The sequence below is a fragment of the Salvelinus alpinus genome, chromosome 31 (genome assembly GCF_045679555.1).
Source record: "Salvelinus alpinus chromosome 31, SLU_Salpinus.1, whole genome shotgun sequence".
NCBI lineage: Eukaryota > Metazoa > Chordata > Actinopteri > Salmoniformes > Salmonidae > Salvelinus > Salvelinus alpinus.
This window is the reverse complement of record NC_092116.1, coordinates 29,794,245-29,814,101: the sequence shown is the minus strand read 5'-3', so window position 1 is coordinate 29,814,101 and position 19,857 is coordinate 29,794,245. Positions and strand designations below refer to the sequence as shown.

The following is a 19,857-nucleotide window of genomic DNA, read 5'->3' as shown; positions in this document are numbered from 1 at the left end:
GTGACTGTGTGTGTTGGGAATTCATTATTCACGTATAGTTACAGCCAGACTGGGACCAGTAGAGGGACCGGTAGGGGTGTTTGGTTGTGGGTGTGTGTGTGTTTGGTTGTGGGTGGGTGTGTGTTTGGTTGTGTGTGTGGGTGTGTGTGTGGGGGGGGGGTGTTTGGTTGTGGGTGTGGGTGGTTGGTTGTGGGTGTGTGTGTTTGGTTGTGGGTGTTTGGTTGTGGGTGTGGGGGGGTGTTTGGTTGTGGGTGTGGGGGGGTGTTTGGTTGTGGGTGTCTGTGTGTTTGGTTGTGGGTGTCTGTGTGTTTGGTTGTGTGTGTGTGTTTGGTTGTGTGGGGGTGTGGGGGTGTTTGGTTGTGTGGGGGTGTTTGGTTGTGTGGGGGTGTTTGGTTGTGTGGGGGTGTTTGGTTGTGTGGGGGTGTGTGTTTGGTTGTGTGGGGGTGTGGGGGTGTTTGGTTGTGTGGGGGTGTTTGGTTGTGTGGGGGTGTTTGGTTGTGTGGTGGTGTGGGGGTGTTTGGTGGTGTGGGGGTGTTTGGTTGTGTGGTGGTGTGGGGGTGTTTGGTTGTGTGGTGGTGTGGGGGTGTTTGGTGGTGTGGGGGTGTTTGGTTGTGTGGGGGTGTTTGGTTGTGGGTGTTCATAAAGGCCATTTATCATAAATCAACTTGTTAGCGCGATATCCACAGTTGTGTTGACACACACACACACTATAGAGAGTGAATCTTTCCCCTACAGCGAATGTGGTTTTATTCTGGGTGTTTTGTGTTTCACTCCGAATGACTTCCTGTCTCAGCTTGTTGTGCTCTCTGGAGCCAAAACGACTTTCCCCTCCCTTCTTCGCTCCCTCTCTCCCTACTCTCTCCCTCAACTACATCCGTTCTGCTCCTGAATTAGAGAGAGAGCTCACAGTGAAACACACCATTACACTCTAACAGAGGGCTGAGAAACACAGAGATCAAAGCCCATTGTATTGACGGAGGGGGCGGGGGGGGGAACTCAGTGATTGTCTAAACGAGTATCACCATGTACTGAAACACATTGTTACAGTGGAGATGGATGGATGGAGGGAGGGAGGAACAGACAGGCAGAGGGAAAGAATGAAGGGAAGACGGAAGGAGTGGTAGAAACAGAGGGGACAAGAAAGACGGGGAGACGGAAAGGTTGTAGGTCAAACACAGCCACATGTGAAGTGAGGGATTCTGGGATTGACATGTGTATTCTACTTCTCACCGCTCCTCCATTCTCCCTCTTCTTCTCTCTCCCTATCCCTCCTCCTCTTCTTCTCTCTCCCTGTCCCTCTCCCTCTTCTTCTCTCTCCCTGTCCCTCCTCTCCTCTATTCTCCCTCCTCCTCTTCTCTCTCCCTATCCCTCCTGTCCTCTATTCTCCCTCCTCCTCTTCTTCTCTCTCCCCATCCCTCCTGTCCTCTATTCTCCCTCCTCTTATCTCTCCCTATCCCTCCTCCTCTTCTTCTCTCTCCCTATCCCTCCTGTCCTCTATTCTCCCTCCTCTTCTCTCTCCCTATCCCTCCTGTCCTCTATTCTCCCTCCTCTTCTCTCTCCCTATCCCTCCTGTCCTCTATTCTCCCTCCTCCTCTTCTTCTCTCTCCCTATCCCTCCTCCTCTTCTATTCTCTCTCCCTATCCCTCCTCTTCTTCTTCTTCTCTCTCCCTATCCCTCCTCCTCTTCTTCTCTCTCCCTCTCCTCTTCCCTCCTGTCGTCCTCTATTCAGGTCTCTCTCTCCCTCTTTTCTTTTTCGCTTAATGATTTTCCCGTCGTCCCTTTCCCTTCTCCTCTCCCCTCCCTTTTACTCTCTTTTCCTCACCAGAGTCCAAAGGTTCTCTGCTGTCATCAACCTTTATGTTGCCAGAGCAGCGCACACACACACTGGTTATCCCTGTATAATAACTGATTTATGAGGTGCTGATATGAAAAAACAGACTCTACCTTTATACTATACATAATGAGAACATTCTCTCTCTCCTCTCTCCACCTTATCTCCCTCTCCTCTCTCTCCACCTTATCTCTCTCCCTCCTCCACCGCTTTCTTCCTGTTCCCTCTCTCCTTCCCACCCTCTCTCCGTATCTGTGCGTTATACAGCAGGCTGTATCTGTCAGTGTTCCAAGGCGGTTCATAGTGTGGTAATAATAATGTTGTGTGTTTGTCTTAGCGTTCGTTAGGCAGCAGCAGTGACCACACATGAGAAAAGAGCATAAACCACACAGACACACGCTGAGCTAGACAAGAGAGACAGTTGTTGGCTTCTGGAATGGCTGAGATGTGTGTAGTGTTCCCTAGCGGTGAGGGGGAGGAGGAGGAGGAGGGGTGAGGGAGAAGGTGAGGAGGAGGGGGAGGAAGAGGAGGGGTGAGGGTGAGGGAGAAGGTGATGAGAGGAGGGGCAGGAGGGGAGGAGGAGGAGAGGGGGAGGAGGGGAGGAGAGGGAGAGGGAGAGGAGGAGGTGAGGGAAAGCAGAACTCATATCCATGTGTGAATAGACTATCATTAAGGCCTGTGCATGGAGAGGTCTGGAGAACAACAGGTTGTGGAGAGGGAGAGGAGGAGGTGAGGGCGAGGAGGAGGTGAGGGCGAGGAGGAGGAGAGGGCGAGGAGGAGGAGAGGGAGAGGAGGGGCAGGAGGGGAGGGGGAGGGGAGGAGAGGGAGAGGAGGAGGTGAGGGAAAGCAGAACTCATATCCATGTGTGAATAGACTATCATTAAGGCCTGTGCATGGAGAGGTCTGGAGAACAACAGGTTGTGGAGAGGGAGAGGAGGAGGTGAGGGCGAGGAGGAGGAGAGGGCGAGGAGGAGGAGAGGGGAGGGAGAGGAGAGAGAGGAGGAGGAGAGAGAGGAGAAGGAGAGGAGGAGGAGAAGAGGAGGGGGAAGGAGGAGGAGGAGGGAGAGGAGGAGGAGAGGAGGGAGAGGAGGAGGAGGAGAGGAGGAGGGGGAGGAGGAGGAGGAGGGGAGGAAGAGGGGGAGGGGGAGGAAGAGGAGGAGAGGGGGAGGAAGAGGAGAGGAAGGAGGAGAAGAGAGGGAGAGGGGGAGGAGAGGGAGGAGGAGGAGCAGAGGGAGGAGCAGAGGGAGGAGCAGAGGGAGAAGACTGGAGTAATAAACAGAGATCCGAGAAGATGAGGGAGACTAGAATGAGAGGGAGAGGAGGTAAGATGAGGGAGGGAGGGAGGGAGTGGGGGTTGAATGAGAGGGAGAAGGGGGTGGGGGGTGAGGGATAGGGAGTGAAGGAGGGAGAGTTGGGTTGAAGGATAGCAGGAGAGAAAGAGAGGTTGAGCTGAAATGGTGTGGCAAGACAGACAATCACCAACTAAGTGTTTAGGCACAACACCACACGCTGTAAACGTGCAAAATAACGTGTGTGTTAGGCCTCTATTCACAAAGCATCTGAGTAGGAGTGCTGATCTAGGATCAGTTTGTCCTTTTTAGATCACAATGAATTAGATTATATGCACCTGATCCTAGATCAACACTCCTACTCTGAGACGCTTTGTGAATACAGGACTAACTCATGCTTCTTTACAGCGTGTCGTGTTTTTGGGTCATATTCATTAAAAACCAAACGGAAGAAAACAGACTGAAACAGGGGAGGGACAACGTTGAACCTGTCCAATAAGAAACATTCTATTTTTATTTTTTTGCTAAGGTGTGCACCTTATGAATACGGGCCACAACAAAGATCCTATCACAGTGGAGAGAGAACCATAGCAGTTGCCCTTTATGTTTGATGGCTGAGCACATCTTGCAGACTGTAGTTTTAACGTTGGTTGTTGATGCTAGCATGCCAACCAAGGTGCCTGGTATTTCTTTAACAAAATATACCCTGATGAAGACTGCTTGTCTGTCCAAAACGTTGGACTGGAAACATTATTTTTGCATCTGAGCTCCTAGAGTGTGTGGCTCTCCTTTATTAAAAAACAAAGTGTTAAAAGTTTTTTTTTTTTTTTTAAGTCCTCCGCTAGCCAGCACCTCGCCTAAATAGATGTGCGTTTCTTTTGCCTCTAGATTACCTGGTATTTCTCTGTCACTCTAGGAGGAAAAGGGACATTTAGTGTGTGTGTGTGTGTGTGTGTGTGTGTGTGTGTGTGTGTGTGTGTGTGTGTGTGTGTGTGTGTGTGTGATGGTGGAAAGTGAAACCTCCATGTACAGTAAATGGTTGTGGACGACACTGAAACCACTCCTGGCCTCTATAGGGGCCGTCTGAGAGAGATTGAATAGAGATATAAGACGAGGAGAAAGCACTGGAAAGGAGAGGGAAGACATGAGAGTCTGGAAAGGAAAGGAGACATGAGAGATTGAATAGATATATGAGACGAGGAGGAGAAAGCACTGGAAAGGAAAGGAGATATGAGAGTCTGGAAAGGAGACATGATAGTCTGGAAAGGAAAGGAGACATGAGAGATTGAATAGATATGAGACGAGGAGGAGAAAGCACTGGAAAGGAAAGGAGACATGAGAGATTGAATGGAGATTTGAGAGTCTGGAAAGGAAAGGAGACATGAGAGTCTGGAAAGGAAAGGAGACATGAGAGTCTGGAAAGGAAAGGAGACATGAGAGTCGGGGATGGAAGAAATGAATGATTAGGATGGAGATGACTTTTAATCAATTCCCCAGTGACACTCAGACACACAGATTGTTCACACACAAAAAACAATAACATTTACTTGTTAACATAATGATGGCACCAACATCACAAACCTTCATTCTGCTACCAAACTTTGCATCGGCACTGTTCTTCAATTAAATGGTTTTATTTTTTATTTTACAGTTTTCAGTGGAAATTGTTAAAAGTAGTCCCTATGCATAGGGTTGTATGGTTTGTTAAACTTTGGAATCATTGTATTTTTGAATCCTCATTTAATTTTTAAAAATGTTTTATGTAATCTAATCGATCAGCTGTTACCATGGAATCGCCCTTTTGGTTTTATGCTGTTCAACAGTAACGACCTGACCAAATTCACATAGAAATATGACTTATAGATCTGTCATTCTCATTGAAAGCAAGTCTAAGAAGTGGTAGATCTGTTCTATGTGCGCTATTTCTGTGCTTCCCGTTCTTAAGTTTTTGTTTTTTTGGTATTTTTCTTTTAGGTTTTGTTCAAACAGCTTCAAACAGCTGAAAATACATGTTTGATTATGGAAAATATATTTCACAGCTGTTTAGATGGTACAATGATTCAATCTCTACACTATACTTGCTTGTTTTGTATGGCTGTCTCCGACTAAAACATATTGTTAGACCAGGAGCTATCATGTTCTATCAACCATCGACTAGTGGAAATGTTTAAACTTATTTTCCATATATAAACAGACACACCCTACGTGTTTGAATCAAATCAACTACATATGCACTGAGCTTGTCTGATGCTTTAAGCACACGGTTTGATAAATTCATTTACACACAAATGACTCAAAAAAGAGCCCGATGGTCACACTGTGTTAAAAAAAAAAAAATGACAGCGAGCGCTTGTGACTGGCACACGTTGTCTCTCTCCTCCCTAACCTCTTCTTCTCTCTCCCTATCCCTCCTGTCCTCTATTCTCCCTCCTCCTCTTCTTCTCCCTAACCGCAGAGAAAAGGCACCACAGCACAGAAAGTGTTTGACTGAAAAGTTCTGTTACCGAAATCCCTAATTTGTTTAGGAAAAACATTCCCTTTTCCCTCAACCCTTTGCCCTCTTTACGTGAGACATGTAAGCAGCGCATGCATGTGACCAATAGGACCTGACCTACAGCCTATCATAATCGCATTAATACATTTGGTTATAACAAACTCCCGTCACAGTAACATGTGACAGCAAAATGGATGCAGGGGGGATGTGAAAAATAAACTGGAAGTGAGCGAATGTTTACTGGTTTCTCAGGAGGGGAAGTCAGATGTGTGGAAGAGGTTTGAATTAGTTGTGGAAACTACTGGTTATCAAGAAAAAGGTACTGGAGCAAGTGTTGCTTGTAGTAGTATATAGTAGTAGTATATAGCAGTAGTATATAGTAGTATTATATAGTAGTATATAGTATTATATAGTGTATTTTATACATACATACATACACACATACAGTTGAAGTCGGAAGTTTACAAATAAAAAATACATTTTGACTCAGTTTTTCACAATTCCTGACATTTAATCCTAGTTAAAATTCCCTGTCTTAGGTCAGTTAGGATCACCACTTTATTTTAAGAATGTGAAATGTCAGAATAATAGTAGAGAGAATGATTTATTTCAGCTTTTATTTCTTTCATCACATTCCCAGTGGGTCAGAAGTTTACATACACTCAATTAGTATTTGGTAGCATTGCCTTTAAGATTGTTTAACTTGGGTCAAACATTTCGGGCAGCCTTCCACAAGCTTCCCACAATAAGTTGGGTGGATTTTGGCCCATTCCTCCTGCACGCACACGCTTTTTCAGTTCTGCCCACAAATTTTCTATAGGATTGAGGTCAGGGCTTTGTGATGGCCCCTCCAATACCTTGATTTTGTTGTCCTTAAGCCATTTTGCCACAACTTTGTAAGTATGCTTGGGGTCATTGTCCATTTGGAAGACCCATTTGCGACCAAGCTTTTACTTCCTGACTGATGTCTTGAGATGACTCCATTGTGTCCTCCTCCCAGAGTGCTAAGAACCTTGGCGTGATCCTGGACAACACCCTGTCGTTCTCAACTAACATCAAGGCGGTGACCCGTTCCTGTAGGTTCATGCTCTACAACATTCGCAGAGTACGACCCTGCCTCACACAGGAAGCGGCGCAGGTCCTAATCCAGGCACTTGTCATCTCCCGTCTGGATTACTGCAACTCGCTGTTGGCTGGGCTCCCTGCCTGTGCCATTAAACCCCTACAACTCATCCAGAACGCCGCAGCCCGTCTGGTGTTCAACCTTCCCAAGTTCTCTCACGTCACCCTGCTCCTCCGCTCTCTCCACTGGCTTCCAGTTGAAGCTCGCATCCGCTACAAGACCATGGTGCTTGCCTACGGAGCTGTGAGGGGAACGGCACCTCAGTACCTTCAGGCTCTGATCAGGCCCTACACCCAAACAAGGGCACTGCGTTCATCCACCTCTGGCCTGCTCGCCTCCCTACCTCTGAGGAAGTACAGTTCCCGCTCAGCCCAGTCAAAACTGTTCGCTGCTCTGGCACCCCAATGGTGGAACAAACTCCCTCACGACGCCAGGTCAGCGGAGTCAATCACCACCTTCCGAAGACACCTGAAACCCCACCTCTTTAAGGAATACCTAGGATAGGATAAAGTAATCCTTCTAACCCCCCCCCCCCCCCTTAAAAGAGTTAGATGCACTATTGGAAAGTGGTTGTTCCACTGGATATCATAAGGTGAATGCACCAATTTGTAAGTCGCTCTGGATAAGAGCGTCTGCTAAATGACTTAAATGTAATGTAAATGTAAATGTTGCTTCAATATATCCACATCATTTTCCATCCTCATGATGCCATCTATTTTGTGAAGTGCACCAGTCCCTCCTGCAGCAAAGCACCCCCACAACATGATGCTGCCTCCCCCTTTTTCCTCCAAACATAACGATGGTCATTATGGCCAAACAGTTCTATTTTTGTTTCATCAGACCAGAGGACATTTCTCCAAAAAGTAGGATCTTTGTCCCCATGTGCAGTTGCAAACCGTAGTCTGGCTTATTTATGGCGGTTTTGGAGCAGTGGCTTCTTCCTTGCTGAGCGGCCTTTCACGTTATGTCGATATAGGACTCGTTTTACTTTGGATATAGATACTTTTGTACCTGTTTCCTCCAGCATCTTCACAAGGTTCTTTGCTGTTGTTCTGGGATTGATTTGCACTTTTCACACCAAAGTACGTTCATCTCTAGGAGACAGAACGCGTCTCCTTCCTGAGTGGTATGACGGCTGTGTGGTCCCATGGTGTTTATACTTGCGTACTATTGTTTGTACAGATGAACGTGGTACCTTCAGGCATTTGGAAATTGCTCCTAAGGATTATCCAGACTTGTTGAGGTCTACAATTTTTTCTGAGGTCTTGGCTGATTTCTTTTGATTTTCCCATGATGTCAAGCAAAGAGTTATTTATATATATATATATATACACTGCTCAAAAAAATAAAGGGAACACTTAAACAACACAATGTAACTCCAAGTCAATCACACTTCTGTGAAATCAAACTGTCCACTTAGGAAGCAACACTGATTGACAATAAATTTCACATGCTGTTGTGCAAATGGAATAGACAAAAGGTGGAAATTATAGGCAATTAGCAAGACACCCCCAATAAAGGAGTGATTCTGCAGGTGGTGACCACAGACCACTTCTCAGTTCCTATGCTTCCTGGCTGATGTTTTGGTCACTTTTGAATGCTGGCGGTGCTTTCACTCTAGTGGTAGCATGAGACGGAGTCTACAACCCACACAAGTGGGTCAGGTAGTGCAGCTCATCCAGGATGGCACATCAATGCGAGCTGTGGCAAGAAGGTTTGCTGTGTCTGTCAGCGTAGTGTCCAGAGCATAGAGGCGCTACCAGGAGACAGGCCAGTACATCAGGAGACGTGGAGGAGGCTGTAGGAGGGCAACAACCCAGCAGCAGGACCGCTACCTCCGCCTTTGTGCAAGGAGGAGCACTGCCAGAGCCCTGCAAAATGACCTCCAGCAGGCACAGAATAACTGTACCAGAGAGTCTGTTCTAATGAGGAGAAAATAATAAGAATTTTTTAAAATATATATGGAGCCTTTATCACAGCAGACTAAAAACAGTTGCATGCATTTGTGAAATGCAGTTTATTTATTGTTTAAGTTAATTATTTAAAGTTCCCTTTTTATTTAATTTTTAACTAAAACGCTTGATTGCATTTCAAAGCATGAATGTTTCGTATGCTATGTGAGGGCATGAAGGAATGATTGATTGATACATTAGCATTTATATTGATATACAGTGGGGCAAAAAAGTATTTAGTCAGCCACCAATTGTGCAAGTTCTCCCACTTAAAAAGATGAGAGAGGCCTGTAATTTTCATCATAGGTACACTTCAACTATGACAGACAAAATGAGAAAAAAAAATCCAGAAAATCACATTGTAGGATTTTTAATGAATTTATTTGCAAATTATGGTGGAAAATAAGTATTTGGTCAATAACAAAAGTTTCTCAATACTTTGTTATATACCCTTTGTTGGCAATGACAGTGGTCAAACGTTTTCTGTAAGTCTTCACAAGGTTTTCACACACTGTTGCTGGTATTTTGGCCCATTCCTCCATGCAGATCTCCTCTAGAGCAGTGATGTTTTGGGGCTGTTGCTGGGCAACACGGACTTTCAACTCCCTCCAAAGATTTTCTATGGGGTTGAGATCTGGAGACTGGCTAGGCCACTCCAGGACCTTGAAATACTTCTTACGAAGCCACTCCTTCGTTGCCCGGGCGGTGTGTTTGGGATCATTGTCATGCTGAAAGACCCAGCCACGTTTCATCTTCAATGCCCTTGCTGGTGGAAGGAGGTTTTCACTCAAAATCTCACGATACATGGCCCCATTCATTCTTTCCTTTACACGGATCAGTCGTCCTGGTCCCTTTGCAGAAAAACAGCCCCAAAGTATGATGTTTCCACCCCCATGCTTCACAGTAGGTATGGTGTTCTTTGGATGCAACTCAGCATTCTTTGTCCTCCAAACATGACGAGTTGAGTTTTTACCAAAAAGTTATATTTTTTGGTTTCATCTGACCATATGACATTCTCCCAATCTTCTTCTGGATCATCCAAATGCTCTCTAGCAAACTTCAGACGGGCCTGGACATGTACTGGTTTAAGCAGGGGGACACGTCTGGCACTGCAGGATTTGAGTCCCTGGCGGCGTAGTGTGTTACTGATGGTAGGCTTTGTTACTTTGGTCCCAGCTCTCTGCAGGTCATTCACTAGGTCCCCCCGTGTGGTTCTGGGATTTTTGCTCACTGTTCTTGTGATCATTTTGACCCCACGGGGTGAGATCTTGCGTGGAGCCCCAGATCGAGGGAGATTATCAGTGGTCTTGTATGTCTTCCATTTCCTAATAATTGCTCCCACAGTTGATTTCTTCAAACCAAGCTGCTTACCTATTGCAGATTCAGTCTTCCCAGCCTGGTGCAGGTCTACAATTTTGTTTCTGGTGTCCTTTGACAGCTCTTTGGTCTTGGCCATAGTGGAGTTTGGAGTGTGACTGACTGAGGTTGTGGACAGGTCTTTTATACTGATAACAAGTTCAAACAGGTGCCATTAATACAGGTAACGAGTGGAGGACAGAGGAGCCTCTTAAAGAAGAAGTTACAGGTCTGTGAGAGCCAGAAATCTTGCTTGTTTGTAGGTGACCAAATACTTATTTTCCACCATAATTTGCAAATAAATTCATTAAAAATCCTACAATGTGATTTTCTGGATTTTTTTTTCTCATTTTGTCTATCATGATGAAAATTACAGGCCTCTCTCATCTTTTTAAGTGGGAGAACTTGCACAATTGGTGGCTGACTAAATACTTTTTTGCCCCACTGTATAGGCCTAACTAGTTTACAGTATTCAGACTAAACAGGACGAGTGCCAAGAGTGTGCACAGCTGTCAAGGCAAAGGGTGGCTACTTATGAATCTCAAATATGAAATATATCTCAAATATGAAATATATTTTGATTTGTTTAACAGTTTCTTTTTTTTTGTTGCTTACTACGTGATTCCATATGTGTTATTTCATAGTTTTGATGTCTTCACTATTATTCTACAATGTAGAAATTAGTAAAAATAAAGAAAAACCCTTGAATGAGTAGGTGTGTCCAAACTGCTCGGCTAAAGAAATCTTGGTCGACCGACAGCCTATCGACTAAACAGTCGACTAAATGGGGTCAGCCATATTGTTTTGTCACATAAACTGAAATTCGTCAAACTATTGGAATTTTAGCAACCAGGAAATGGTGGAGTGATTTCTGCATAGTGCATCTTAGACACTGATCCAAGGTCTGCTTTGTTTGACCCTAATCATTAAGGTTAGGTTAAGCTGATCCTAGATCCTGTTTTATTTGACTCTAATCATTTAAAGGTTAGGTTAAACTGATCCTAGATCCTGTTTTATTTGACTCTAATCATTAAGGTTAGGTTAAGCTGATCCTAGATCCTGTTTTATTTGACTCTAATCATTTAAAGGTTAGGTTAAACTGATCCTAGATCCTGTTTTATTTGACTCTAATCATTAAGGTTAGGTTAAGCTGATCCTAGATCCTGTTTTATTTGACTCTAATCATTTAAAGGTTAGGTTAAGCTGATCCTAGATCTGTACTAATGATTTAGATTAAGAATGATATACATTATACAGTTAAGACAATAGGGTGGCCACCCTCATTTCTCCTCACCTCTCTGTAGCCAACCACAGAGCCCAAACTGAAGGTAGGGCTGGTTCCATCATAGAAACGGAAATACAAGACATAGAGCTCACTCCTTTCATCGTCCAATCTGATCCTGGGTCAGTGTTGCATTTCCCTCCCCACTAATGGTTATGTTTTGGTAGGGGGAAGCTGATCCTAGACCACGTCTAATGCAGTAAACTGTAATAGAAAAAGTTTTAAAATGCTTTTTCAACGGTTTCTTCCCATCTCCGCCCATAGAGCCAGCATCGGACCTGAGACTCAAGGTATGAGACCTGAAGTCTTGCATTAGCTTCCCCCTACAGCTAATGCCTAGGCTTTAGCTCAGCAGGTTAACACAGTCGTATGGCATGCAGGAGACCTGGCTTTCCAACCTCCGGGCCGGTCACATTTTAGTCATATGTGTACAGTGTGTATATCCCGATGTATTAACGTACGTGTGTGTGTCTGTGTGTGTGTATAGGAGCCCAACAGCGGTCACCCCACCCTCATCACTCTGAAGGTAGACCCAGATGGATTCTTCCTTTACTGGACTGGTGGGGCCAACATGGTGAGTCTAGTGGGGCCAACATGGTGAGTCTAGTGGGGCCAACATGGTGAGTCTAGTGGGACCAACACGGTGAGTCTAGTGGGGCCAACACGGTGAGTCTAGTGGGGCCAACACGGTGAGTCTAGTGGGGCCAACACGGTGAGTCTAGTGGGGCCAACACGGTGAGTCTAGTGGGGCCAACACGGTGAGTCTAGTGGGGCCAACACGGCGAGTCTAGTGGGGCCAACACGGCGAGTCTAGTGGGGCCAACACGGCGAGTCTAGTGGGGCCAACGCGGCGAGTCTAGTGGGGCCAACGCGGCGAGTCTAGTGGGGCCAACGCGGCGAGTCTAGTGGGGCCAACGCGGCGAGTCTAGTGGGGCCAACGCGGCGAGTCTAGTGGGGCCAACGCGGCGAGTCTAGTGGGGCCAACGCGGCGAGTCTAGTGGGGCCAACACGGCGAGTCTAGTGGGGCCAACACGGCGAGTCTAGTGGGGCCAACATACAGTGGGGAGAACAAGTATTTGATACACTGCCGATTTTGCAGGTTTTCCTACTTACAAAGCATGTAGAGGTCTGTAATTTTATCATAGGTACACTTCAACTGTGAGAGACGGAATCTAAAACAAAAATCCATAAAATCACATTGTATGTATGATTTTTAAGTAATTAATTTGCATTTTATTGCATTTACATTTACATTTAAGTCATTTAGCAGACGCTCTTATCCAGAGCGACTTACAAGTATTTGATACATCAGAAAAGCAGAACTTAATATTTGGTACAGAAACCTTTGTTTGCAATTGCAGAGATCATACGTTTCCTGTAGTTCTTGACCAGGTTTGCACACACTGCAGCAGGGATTTTGGCCCACTCCTCCATACAGACCTTCTCCAGATCCTTCAGGTTTCGGGGGCTGTCGCTGGGAAATACGGACTTTCAGCTCCCTCCAAAGATTTTCTATTGGGTTCAGGTCTGGAGACTCTGAATGTCCTTGAGTGGCCCAGCCAGAGCCCGGACTTGAACCCAATCGAACATCTCTAGAGAGACCTGAAAATGGCTGTGCAGCGACGCTCCCCATCCAACCTGACAGAGCTTGAGAGGATCTGCAGAGAAGAATGGGAGAAACTCCCCAAATACAGGTGTGACAAGCTTGTAGCATCACACCCAAGAACACTTGAGGCTGTAATCGCTGCCAAAGGTGCTTCAACGAAGTACTGAGTAAAGGGTCTGAATACTTATATAAATGTGATATTTCAGTTTTATTTTTAACACATTTGCAAAGTTTTCTAAAAACCTGTTTTTACTTTGTCATTATGGGTTATTGTGTGTGTAGATTGGTGAGGGGAAAAAACAATTTAATCCATTTTAGAATAAGGCTGTAACGTAACAAAGTGTAGAAAAAGTCAAGGGGTCTGAATACTTTCTGAATGCACTGTATATCAGATTTCCATGTAGAAGTCCATTCTGTTATTGTCTTCATTTCTTCATCTTTCTTTCTCATCCCCCTGTCCTGTCTCCTTCTTTAACTCCATCTTATTTGTCTATCACTTGCTGTTTAATATCCCATTTCTCTCTCACACACACCGTCTCTCTCTTTCTCTCTCACACACACCATCGCGTGCTGTGTTTCCCCCAGAGCCCTGTAGTAAAGTAGCGTGCTGTGTTTCCTCCAGAGCCCTGTAGTAAAGTAGCGTGCTGTGTTTCCCCCAGAGCCCTGTAGTAAAGTAGCGTGCTGTGTTTCCCCCAGAGCCCTGTAGTAAAGTAGTGTGCTGTGTTTCCCCCAGAGCCCTGTAGTAAAGTAGTGTGCTGTGTTTCCCCCAGAGCCCTGTAGTAAAGTAGTGTGCTGTGTTTCCCCCAGAGCCCTGTAGTAAAGTAGTGTGCTGTGTTTCCTCCAGAGCCCTGTAGTAAAGTAGTGTGCTACGAAGGGAGTAGGATGCCATTTGGCCAGTTGGTTATGTGAAATGTCATGTGACCAATACATAGGCCTCGTGTTGAATCAAATTTCAGGCCCCAAATTAAATAAACTTTTCTCTCTGTCTCTCTGTCTCTCTGTCTCTCTGTCTCTCTGTCTCTCTGGCTGTCTGGCTGTCTGGCTGTCTGGCTGTCTGGCTGTCTGGCTGTCTGGCTGTCTGGCTCTCAATTCAATTTAAGGGTTTTATTGGCATGGGAAACATATGTTAACATTGCCAAAACAAGTAAACTAGATAATAAACAAAAGTGAAATAAACAATAAAAATGAACAGTAAATATTACACTCACAGAAGTTCCAAAAGAATATAGACATTACAAATGTCATATTATGGCCTCCCGAGTGGCGCAGTGGTCCAAGGCACTGCATCTCAGTGCTAGAGGCGTCACTACAGACCCTGGTTCGATTCCAGGCTGTATCACAACCGGCCGTGATTGGGAGTCTCATAGGGCGGCGCACAATTGTCTCGGCGCCGTCCGAGTTAGGAGAGGGTTTGGCCGGGGTAGGCCGTCGTTGTGAAAAAAGACTTTGTTCTTAACTGACTTGTTAAATAAAGGTTCAATGAATGTGTAAATAGTTAAATTAAAGTAAATAATTGAACATAAATATGGGTTGTATTTACAATGGTGTTTGTTCTTCACTGGTTGCCATTTTCTTGTGGCAACAGGTCACAAATCTTGCGGCTGTGATGGCACACTGTGGTATTTCACCCAGTAGATATGGGAGTTTATCAAAATTTGATTTTGTTTTGTAATTCTTTGTGTGTCTGTGTAATCTGAGGGAAATATGTGTCTCTAATATGGTCATACATTTGGCAGGAGGTTAGGAAGTGCAGCTCAGTTTCCACCTCATTTTGTGGGCAGTGTGCACATAGCCTGTCTTCTCTTGAGAGCCATGTCTGCCTACGGCAGCCTTTCTCAATAGCAAGGCTATGCTCACTGAGTCTGTACATAGTCAAAGCTTTCCTTAAGTTTGGGTCAGTCACAGTGGTCAGGTCTCTTCCTCTACCCCTGTTCTCTGTCTCTCTGTCTCTTTCTCTCTGTCTCTTTCTCTCTGTCTCTCTGTCTCTTTCTCTCTGTCTCTTTCTCTCTCTCTGTCTCTTTCTCTGTCTCTTTCTCTGTCTCTTTCTCTGTCTCTTTCTCTGTCTCTTTCTCTGTCTCTTTCTCTCTCTGTCTCTCTCTGTCTCTCTCTGTCTCTGTCTCTCTCTGTCTCTGTCTCTCTCTGTCTCTGTCTCTCTCTGTCTCTGTCTCTCTCTGTCTCTGTCTCTCTCTCTGTCTCTCTCTCTGTCTGTCTCTCTCTCTGTCTGTCTCTCTCTCTCTGTCTCTCTCTCTCTCTGTCTCTCTCTCTAATGTAATTTGCTGTATTGTACATGACGTAACAATGTATATATAGCCTTAACTTAGTTTGAGATTTCTATTATCTTAATTAAAATTATTTCAATCAATATTGTCAACGGGTTGACATTAACAACAATAATCAAGGGTCAAAATAACCATACATTTAACAATAAACATACAGTAGAGGACATGTGCAGGTTGGTTGGTCTGTCAGACACTGTCCCTCATCTTATTGCAGGCAGCAATGTAGTGTGCTGCCAACCCACATCTCTCTGTGTCCTCCCCCAACAGGACGGGTAGCCTATTCTCATCAGAGAGGCCTTTGAAACCTTGAATATGGGTTTCAAATTTGGGGAAATGACACTCTCTAATTGTTTTATATTTTTGACATTTTGTCAGGAAATGCAGCTTTGTCTCAGGTTCTGCTGTGGTGCAGTGGTTGCACAGCCTTTCCTCTACAGGGAGCCAGGTTTTCCTGTCTCTACCCTTCTCAATGACTAGGCTGTGCTCACTGAACTTTGTCAAGTTTTTTTTTTTTTTTCTCAGTTCTTAGCAGGGCTAAGGGGGTCACTATTTTAGATGTTTCCATAACTCTCTGTCTGTCTCTGTCTGTCTCTCTCTGTCTGTCTCTCTCTGTCTGTCTCTCTCTGTCTGTCTCTCTCTGTCTCTCTGTCCCTCTTTCCTGTCGCTCTCTCTCCTCTGTTGCTCTCTCTCCTCTGTCGCTCTCTCTCCTCTGTCGCTCTCTCTCCTCTGTCGCTCTCTCTCCTCTGTCGCTCTCTCTCCTCTGTCGCTCTCTCTCCTCTGTCGCTCTCTCTCCTCTGTCGCTCTCTCTCCTCTGTCGCTCTCTCTCCTCTGTCGCTCTCTCTCCTCTGTCGCTCTCTCTCCTCCGCATTTGTCGATAACGAAATCTGAAAATACTCTGGGTACACATTCAGTAACACGATGAGAATATTCCTGGACAATGCAGGGTAGGTGCAACATAAGACATTAAAAAAAGTGTGCACAATTCCAACGTAATTTCAATGCACTTTTGACTCAAAGACGAGTCTTCAGCTTTAAGGTGCTTTTAAAATAAATCTCTCCTAGCTGTGCCGTTGAGGAACTAGAGCAAGCACTCTTGTTATTTTGTTTGGAACAGGACCCCCGCACCCCCGCCATCACACAATTACTGTTGTTGTTAACGCAATCCAAAAAACAGTCCATTTATAAATGGCAATCTAGGTCAGGTGAGCATCATTTGAAGGCTTGTTCTATTGCCAACATGACTAGTTAAGTTCTACAATATGATCCTATAACGTTAGGCTCAGGATCACAATACATCTTAATGTACGGCACTTTCTTCACTCGGATAACAAAACGTTTGCAGAAGTTGCCCAATCAGCAGGAGGGATGGGGGGGGGGGGGGGCGGCAACTTCTTGTGCTTGCGGTGCTCAAGTTCACAACGGCTGTCAGTCAAATCCCATCCAGTGCTGTGCAGCATAGAGAATGTCACTGTGTTCCAATTTAGGAGCTCATCAGTGCCCCAAAGCTGCATTTTTCAACCAATTAAAAAGGAATAAAAGTCAACACACTTCCATGAATTATCCTCTTCTCCCAAATCAATAGTTGAAGCTCTTTTCCCTCCCTCCCTCCCTCCCTCCCTCCCTCCCTCCCTCCCTCCCTCCCTCCCTCCCTCCCTCCCTCCCTCCCTCCCTCCCTCCCTCCCTCCCTCCCTCCCTCCCTCCCTCTCTTAATAGTCCAGTCAGTCACCTTTCCTCTGGCCTCCCTCTCCTCTTGTTATTGTAAAACTCGTCTCCACCCTCTATTCTTCTTCTGGCCATCTATCAATCTCATTCCATTCTCTCTTTCTTTATTCAGAGGTAAAGGTTGAGTTGGGTGTTTCTATAGAAGAGAAAATAGCAGGACTCCATTCTTCTTTAGTTTTATTTTCCTCCTCCCTATATTCTCTCCCTCTTTCCAATCTCTCTCCCCCTCTTTCCAATCTCTCTCCCCCTCTTTCCAATCTCTCTCTCCCTCTTTCCAATCTCTCTCTCCCTCTTTCCAATCCCTCTCTCACTCTCTGACGGTTGGGCGTTATCATGGTTTACACAGGCATTGTGGGTGTGACACACACAGGCTTGGCTGAGAGGAGAGGAAGACACACCCCTTTACTGTTTTTATTTATTTAACCTTTCTGTGACCTTTTTATTTAACTAGGAAAATCCATTAAGAACAAATTCTTATTTACAATGACGGCCTACCAGGAAGGCAAAAGGCCTCCTGCGGGGACGGAGGCTGGGATTAAAAATAGATCAAATATAGGACAAAACACACATCACGACGAGAGACATCACAACACTACATAAAGAGAGACCTAAGACGACAAGGCAGCGACACATGGCAACACAACATGGTACAAACATTATTGGGCACAGACAACAGCAAGAAGGTAGAGACAACCATGCATTACACAAAGCAGCCACAACTGTCAGTAAGAGTGTCCATGACTGAGTCTTTGAATAAAGAGAACTGTCCAGTTTGTGCTGTTGCAGCTCGTTCCAGTCGCTAGCCGCAGCTCGTTCCAGTCGCTAGCCGCAGCTCGTTCCAGTCGCTAGCCGCAGCTCGTTCCAGTCGCTAGCCGCAGCTCGTTCCAGTCGCTAGCCGCAGCTCGTTCCAGTCGCTAGCCGCAGCTCGTTCCAGTCGCTAGCCGCAGCTCGTTCCAGTCGCTAGCCGCAGCTCGTTCCAGTCGCTAGACGCAGCTCGTTCCAGTCGCTAGACGCAGCTCGTTCCAGTCGCTAGACGCAGCTCGTTCCAGTCGCTAGACGCAGCTCGTTCCAGTCGCTAGACGCAGCTCGTTCCAGTCGCTAGACGCAGCTCGTTCCAGTCGCTAGACGCAGCTCGTTCCAGTCGCTAGACGCAGCTCGTTCCAGTCGCTAGACGCAGCTCGTTCCAGTCGCTAGCCGCAGCTCGTTCCAGTCGCTAGCCGCAGCTCGTTCCAGTCGCTAGCCGCAGCTCGTTCCAGTCGCTCGTCGCAGCTCGTTCCAGTCGCTCGTCGCAGCTCGTTCCAGTCGCTAGCCGCAGCTCGTTCCAGTCGCTAGTTGCAGCTCGTTCCAGTCGCTAGCTGCAGCGAACTGAAAAGACGATCAACCTTTAAGGGATGTGTGGGAACCTTTAACAGGATGTGACTGGCAGAACGGGTGTTGTATGTGGAGGATGAGGGCTGCAGTAGATATCTCAGATAGGGGGGGAGTGAGGCCTAAGAGGGTTTTATAAATAAGCATCAACCAGTGGGTCTTGCGACGGGTATACAGAGACGACCAGTTTACAGTAGAGTGCAGTGATGTGTCCTATAAAAAGCATTGGTGGCAAATGGGATGTTTCCCAAGTGTAATCCCTCTCTCTTACCCCTCTCTCATTCTGTCCCTTAGGCCATGTTTTCTCTCTTCCCTCTCTCATTCTGTCCCTTAGGCCATGTTCTCTCTCTTCCCTCTCTCATTCTGTCCCTTAGGCCATGTTCTCTCTCTTCCCTCTCTCATTCTGTCCCTTAGGCCATGTTCTCTCTCTTCCCCCTCTCTCATTCTGTCCCTTAGGCCATGTTCTCTCTCTTAGTCAGTAAAGCGTGTTAGAATGAAATTGATTAACTACTATATCAGACTCTCTAACTATATAATATATCAGACTCTCTAACTATATAATATATCAGACTCTCTAACTATATAATATATCAGACTCTCTAACTATATAATATATCAGACTCTCTAACTATATAATATATCAGACTCTCTAACTATATCAGACTGTCTGTCTCTCTCTAGTTTAGTCAGAGTTTTGACCGTGTGTGTGTGTTGATGTCGTTATCCTTTCTCTTTCATATTTCTCGTCCTTCTGTTTTTAAAAAACTTTAAAAATCTCTATCACTTGTCTTCCTTTGTTTTAATATTCCACCTCAAAATTATCCCTCCCTCCCTCCCTCGCTCCCCTCTCCCCTCCCTCCCTCCCTCCCTCTCTCTGGTCTAGCTGGCTGTCATTAGTAAAGGAGAGCAGACGACAAACTTCTTCCTTTTATATAAACTGACGGATGACACCTCCTTTCTGCTATCCATCTTTCTCTCCTTCCTTTATTCCTCCAGTATTCTCTTTCTCTCCTTCCTTTATTCCTCCAGTATTCTCTTTCTCTCCTTCCTTTATTCCTCCAGTATTCTCTTTCTCTCCTTCCTTTATTCCTCCAGTATTCTCTTTCTCTCCTTCCTTTATTCCTCCAGTATTCTCTTTCTCTCTTTCCTTTATTCCTCCAGTATTCTCTTTCTCTCCTTCCTTTATTCCTCCAGTATTCTCTTTCTCTCCTTCCTTTATTCCTCCAGTATTCTCTTTCTCTCCTTCCTTTATTCCCCCAGTATTCTCTTTCTCTCCTTCCTTTATTCCCCCAGTATTCTCTTTCTCTCCTTCCTTTATTCCTCCAGTATTCTCTTTCTCTCCTTCCTTTATTCCTCCAGTATTCTCTTTCTCTCTCCTCTCTCTTTCTCTCTCCTCTCTCTTTCTCTCTCCTCTCTCTTTCTCTCTCCTCTCTCTTTCTCTCTCTTTCTCTCTTTCTTTCTCTTTCTCTCTGTCTCTCTCGCATGGGAAACAGGGCAGGAAGTTATTCAGACAGGATAGGAGGTTCCGGGTATCTGGTGTGCCTCCCTTTTTTCT

General features: G+C 45.6%; 1 protein-coding gene across 3 annotated transcripts in view; it reads left to right on the top strand.

Moving 5' to 3' along the window:
* The window catches only part of LOC139561427 (1-phosphatidylinositol 4,5-bisphosphate phosphodiesterase beta-3-like), a 112,684-nt gene that overhangs the window by 4,412 nt on the left and 88,415 nt on the right, over positions 1 to 19,857 (top strand). For 2 of the 3 annotated variants that reach the window (XM_071378504.1, XM_071378503.1), the window contains exon 2: positions 11,815 to 11,901. The exons of the other annotated variant lie outside the window; for it this stretch is intronic. In XM_071378504.1, coding sequence (XP_071234605.1) covers positions 11,815 to 11,901 — 87 coding nt within the window. The remainder of the gene's footprint in view (positions 1 to 11,814; positions 11,902 to 19,857) is intronic. 3 annotated transcript variants of the gene reach the window in all.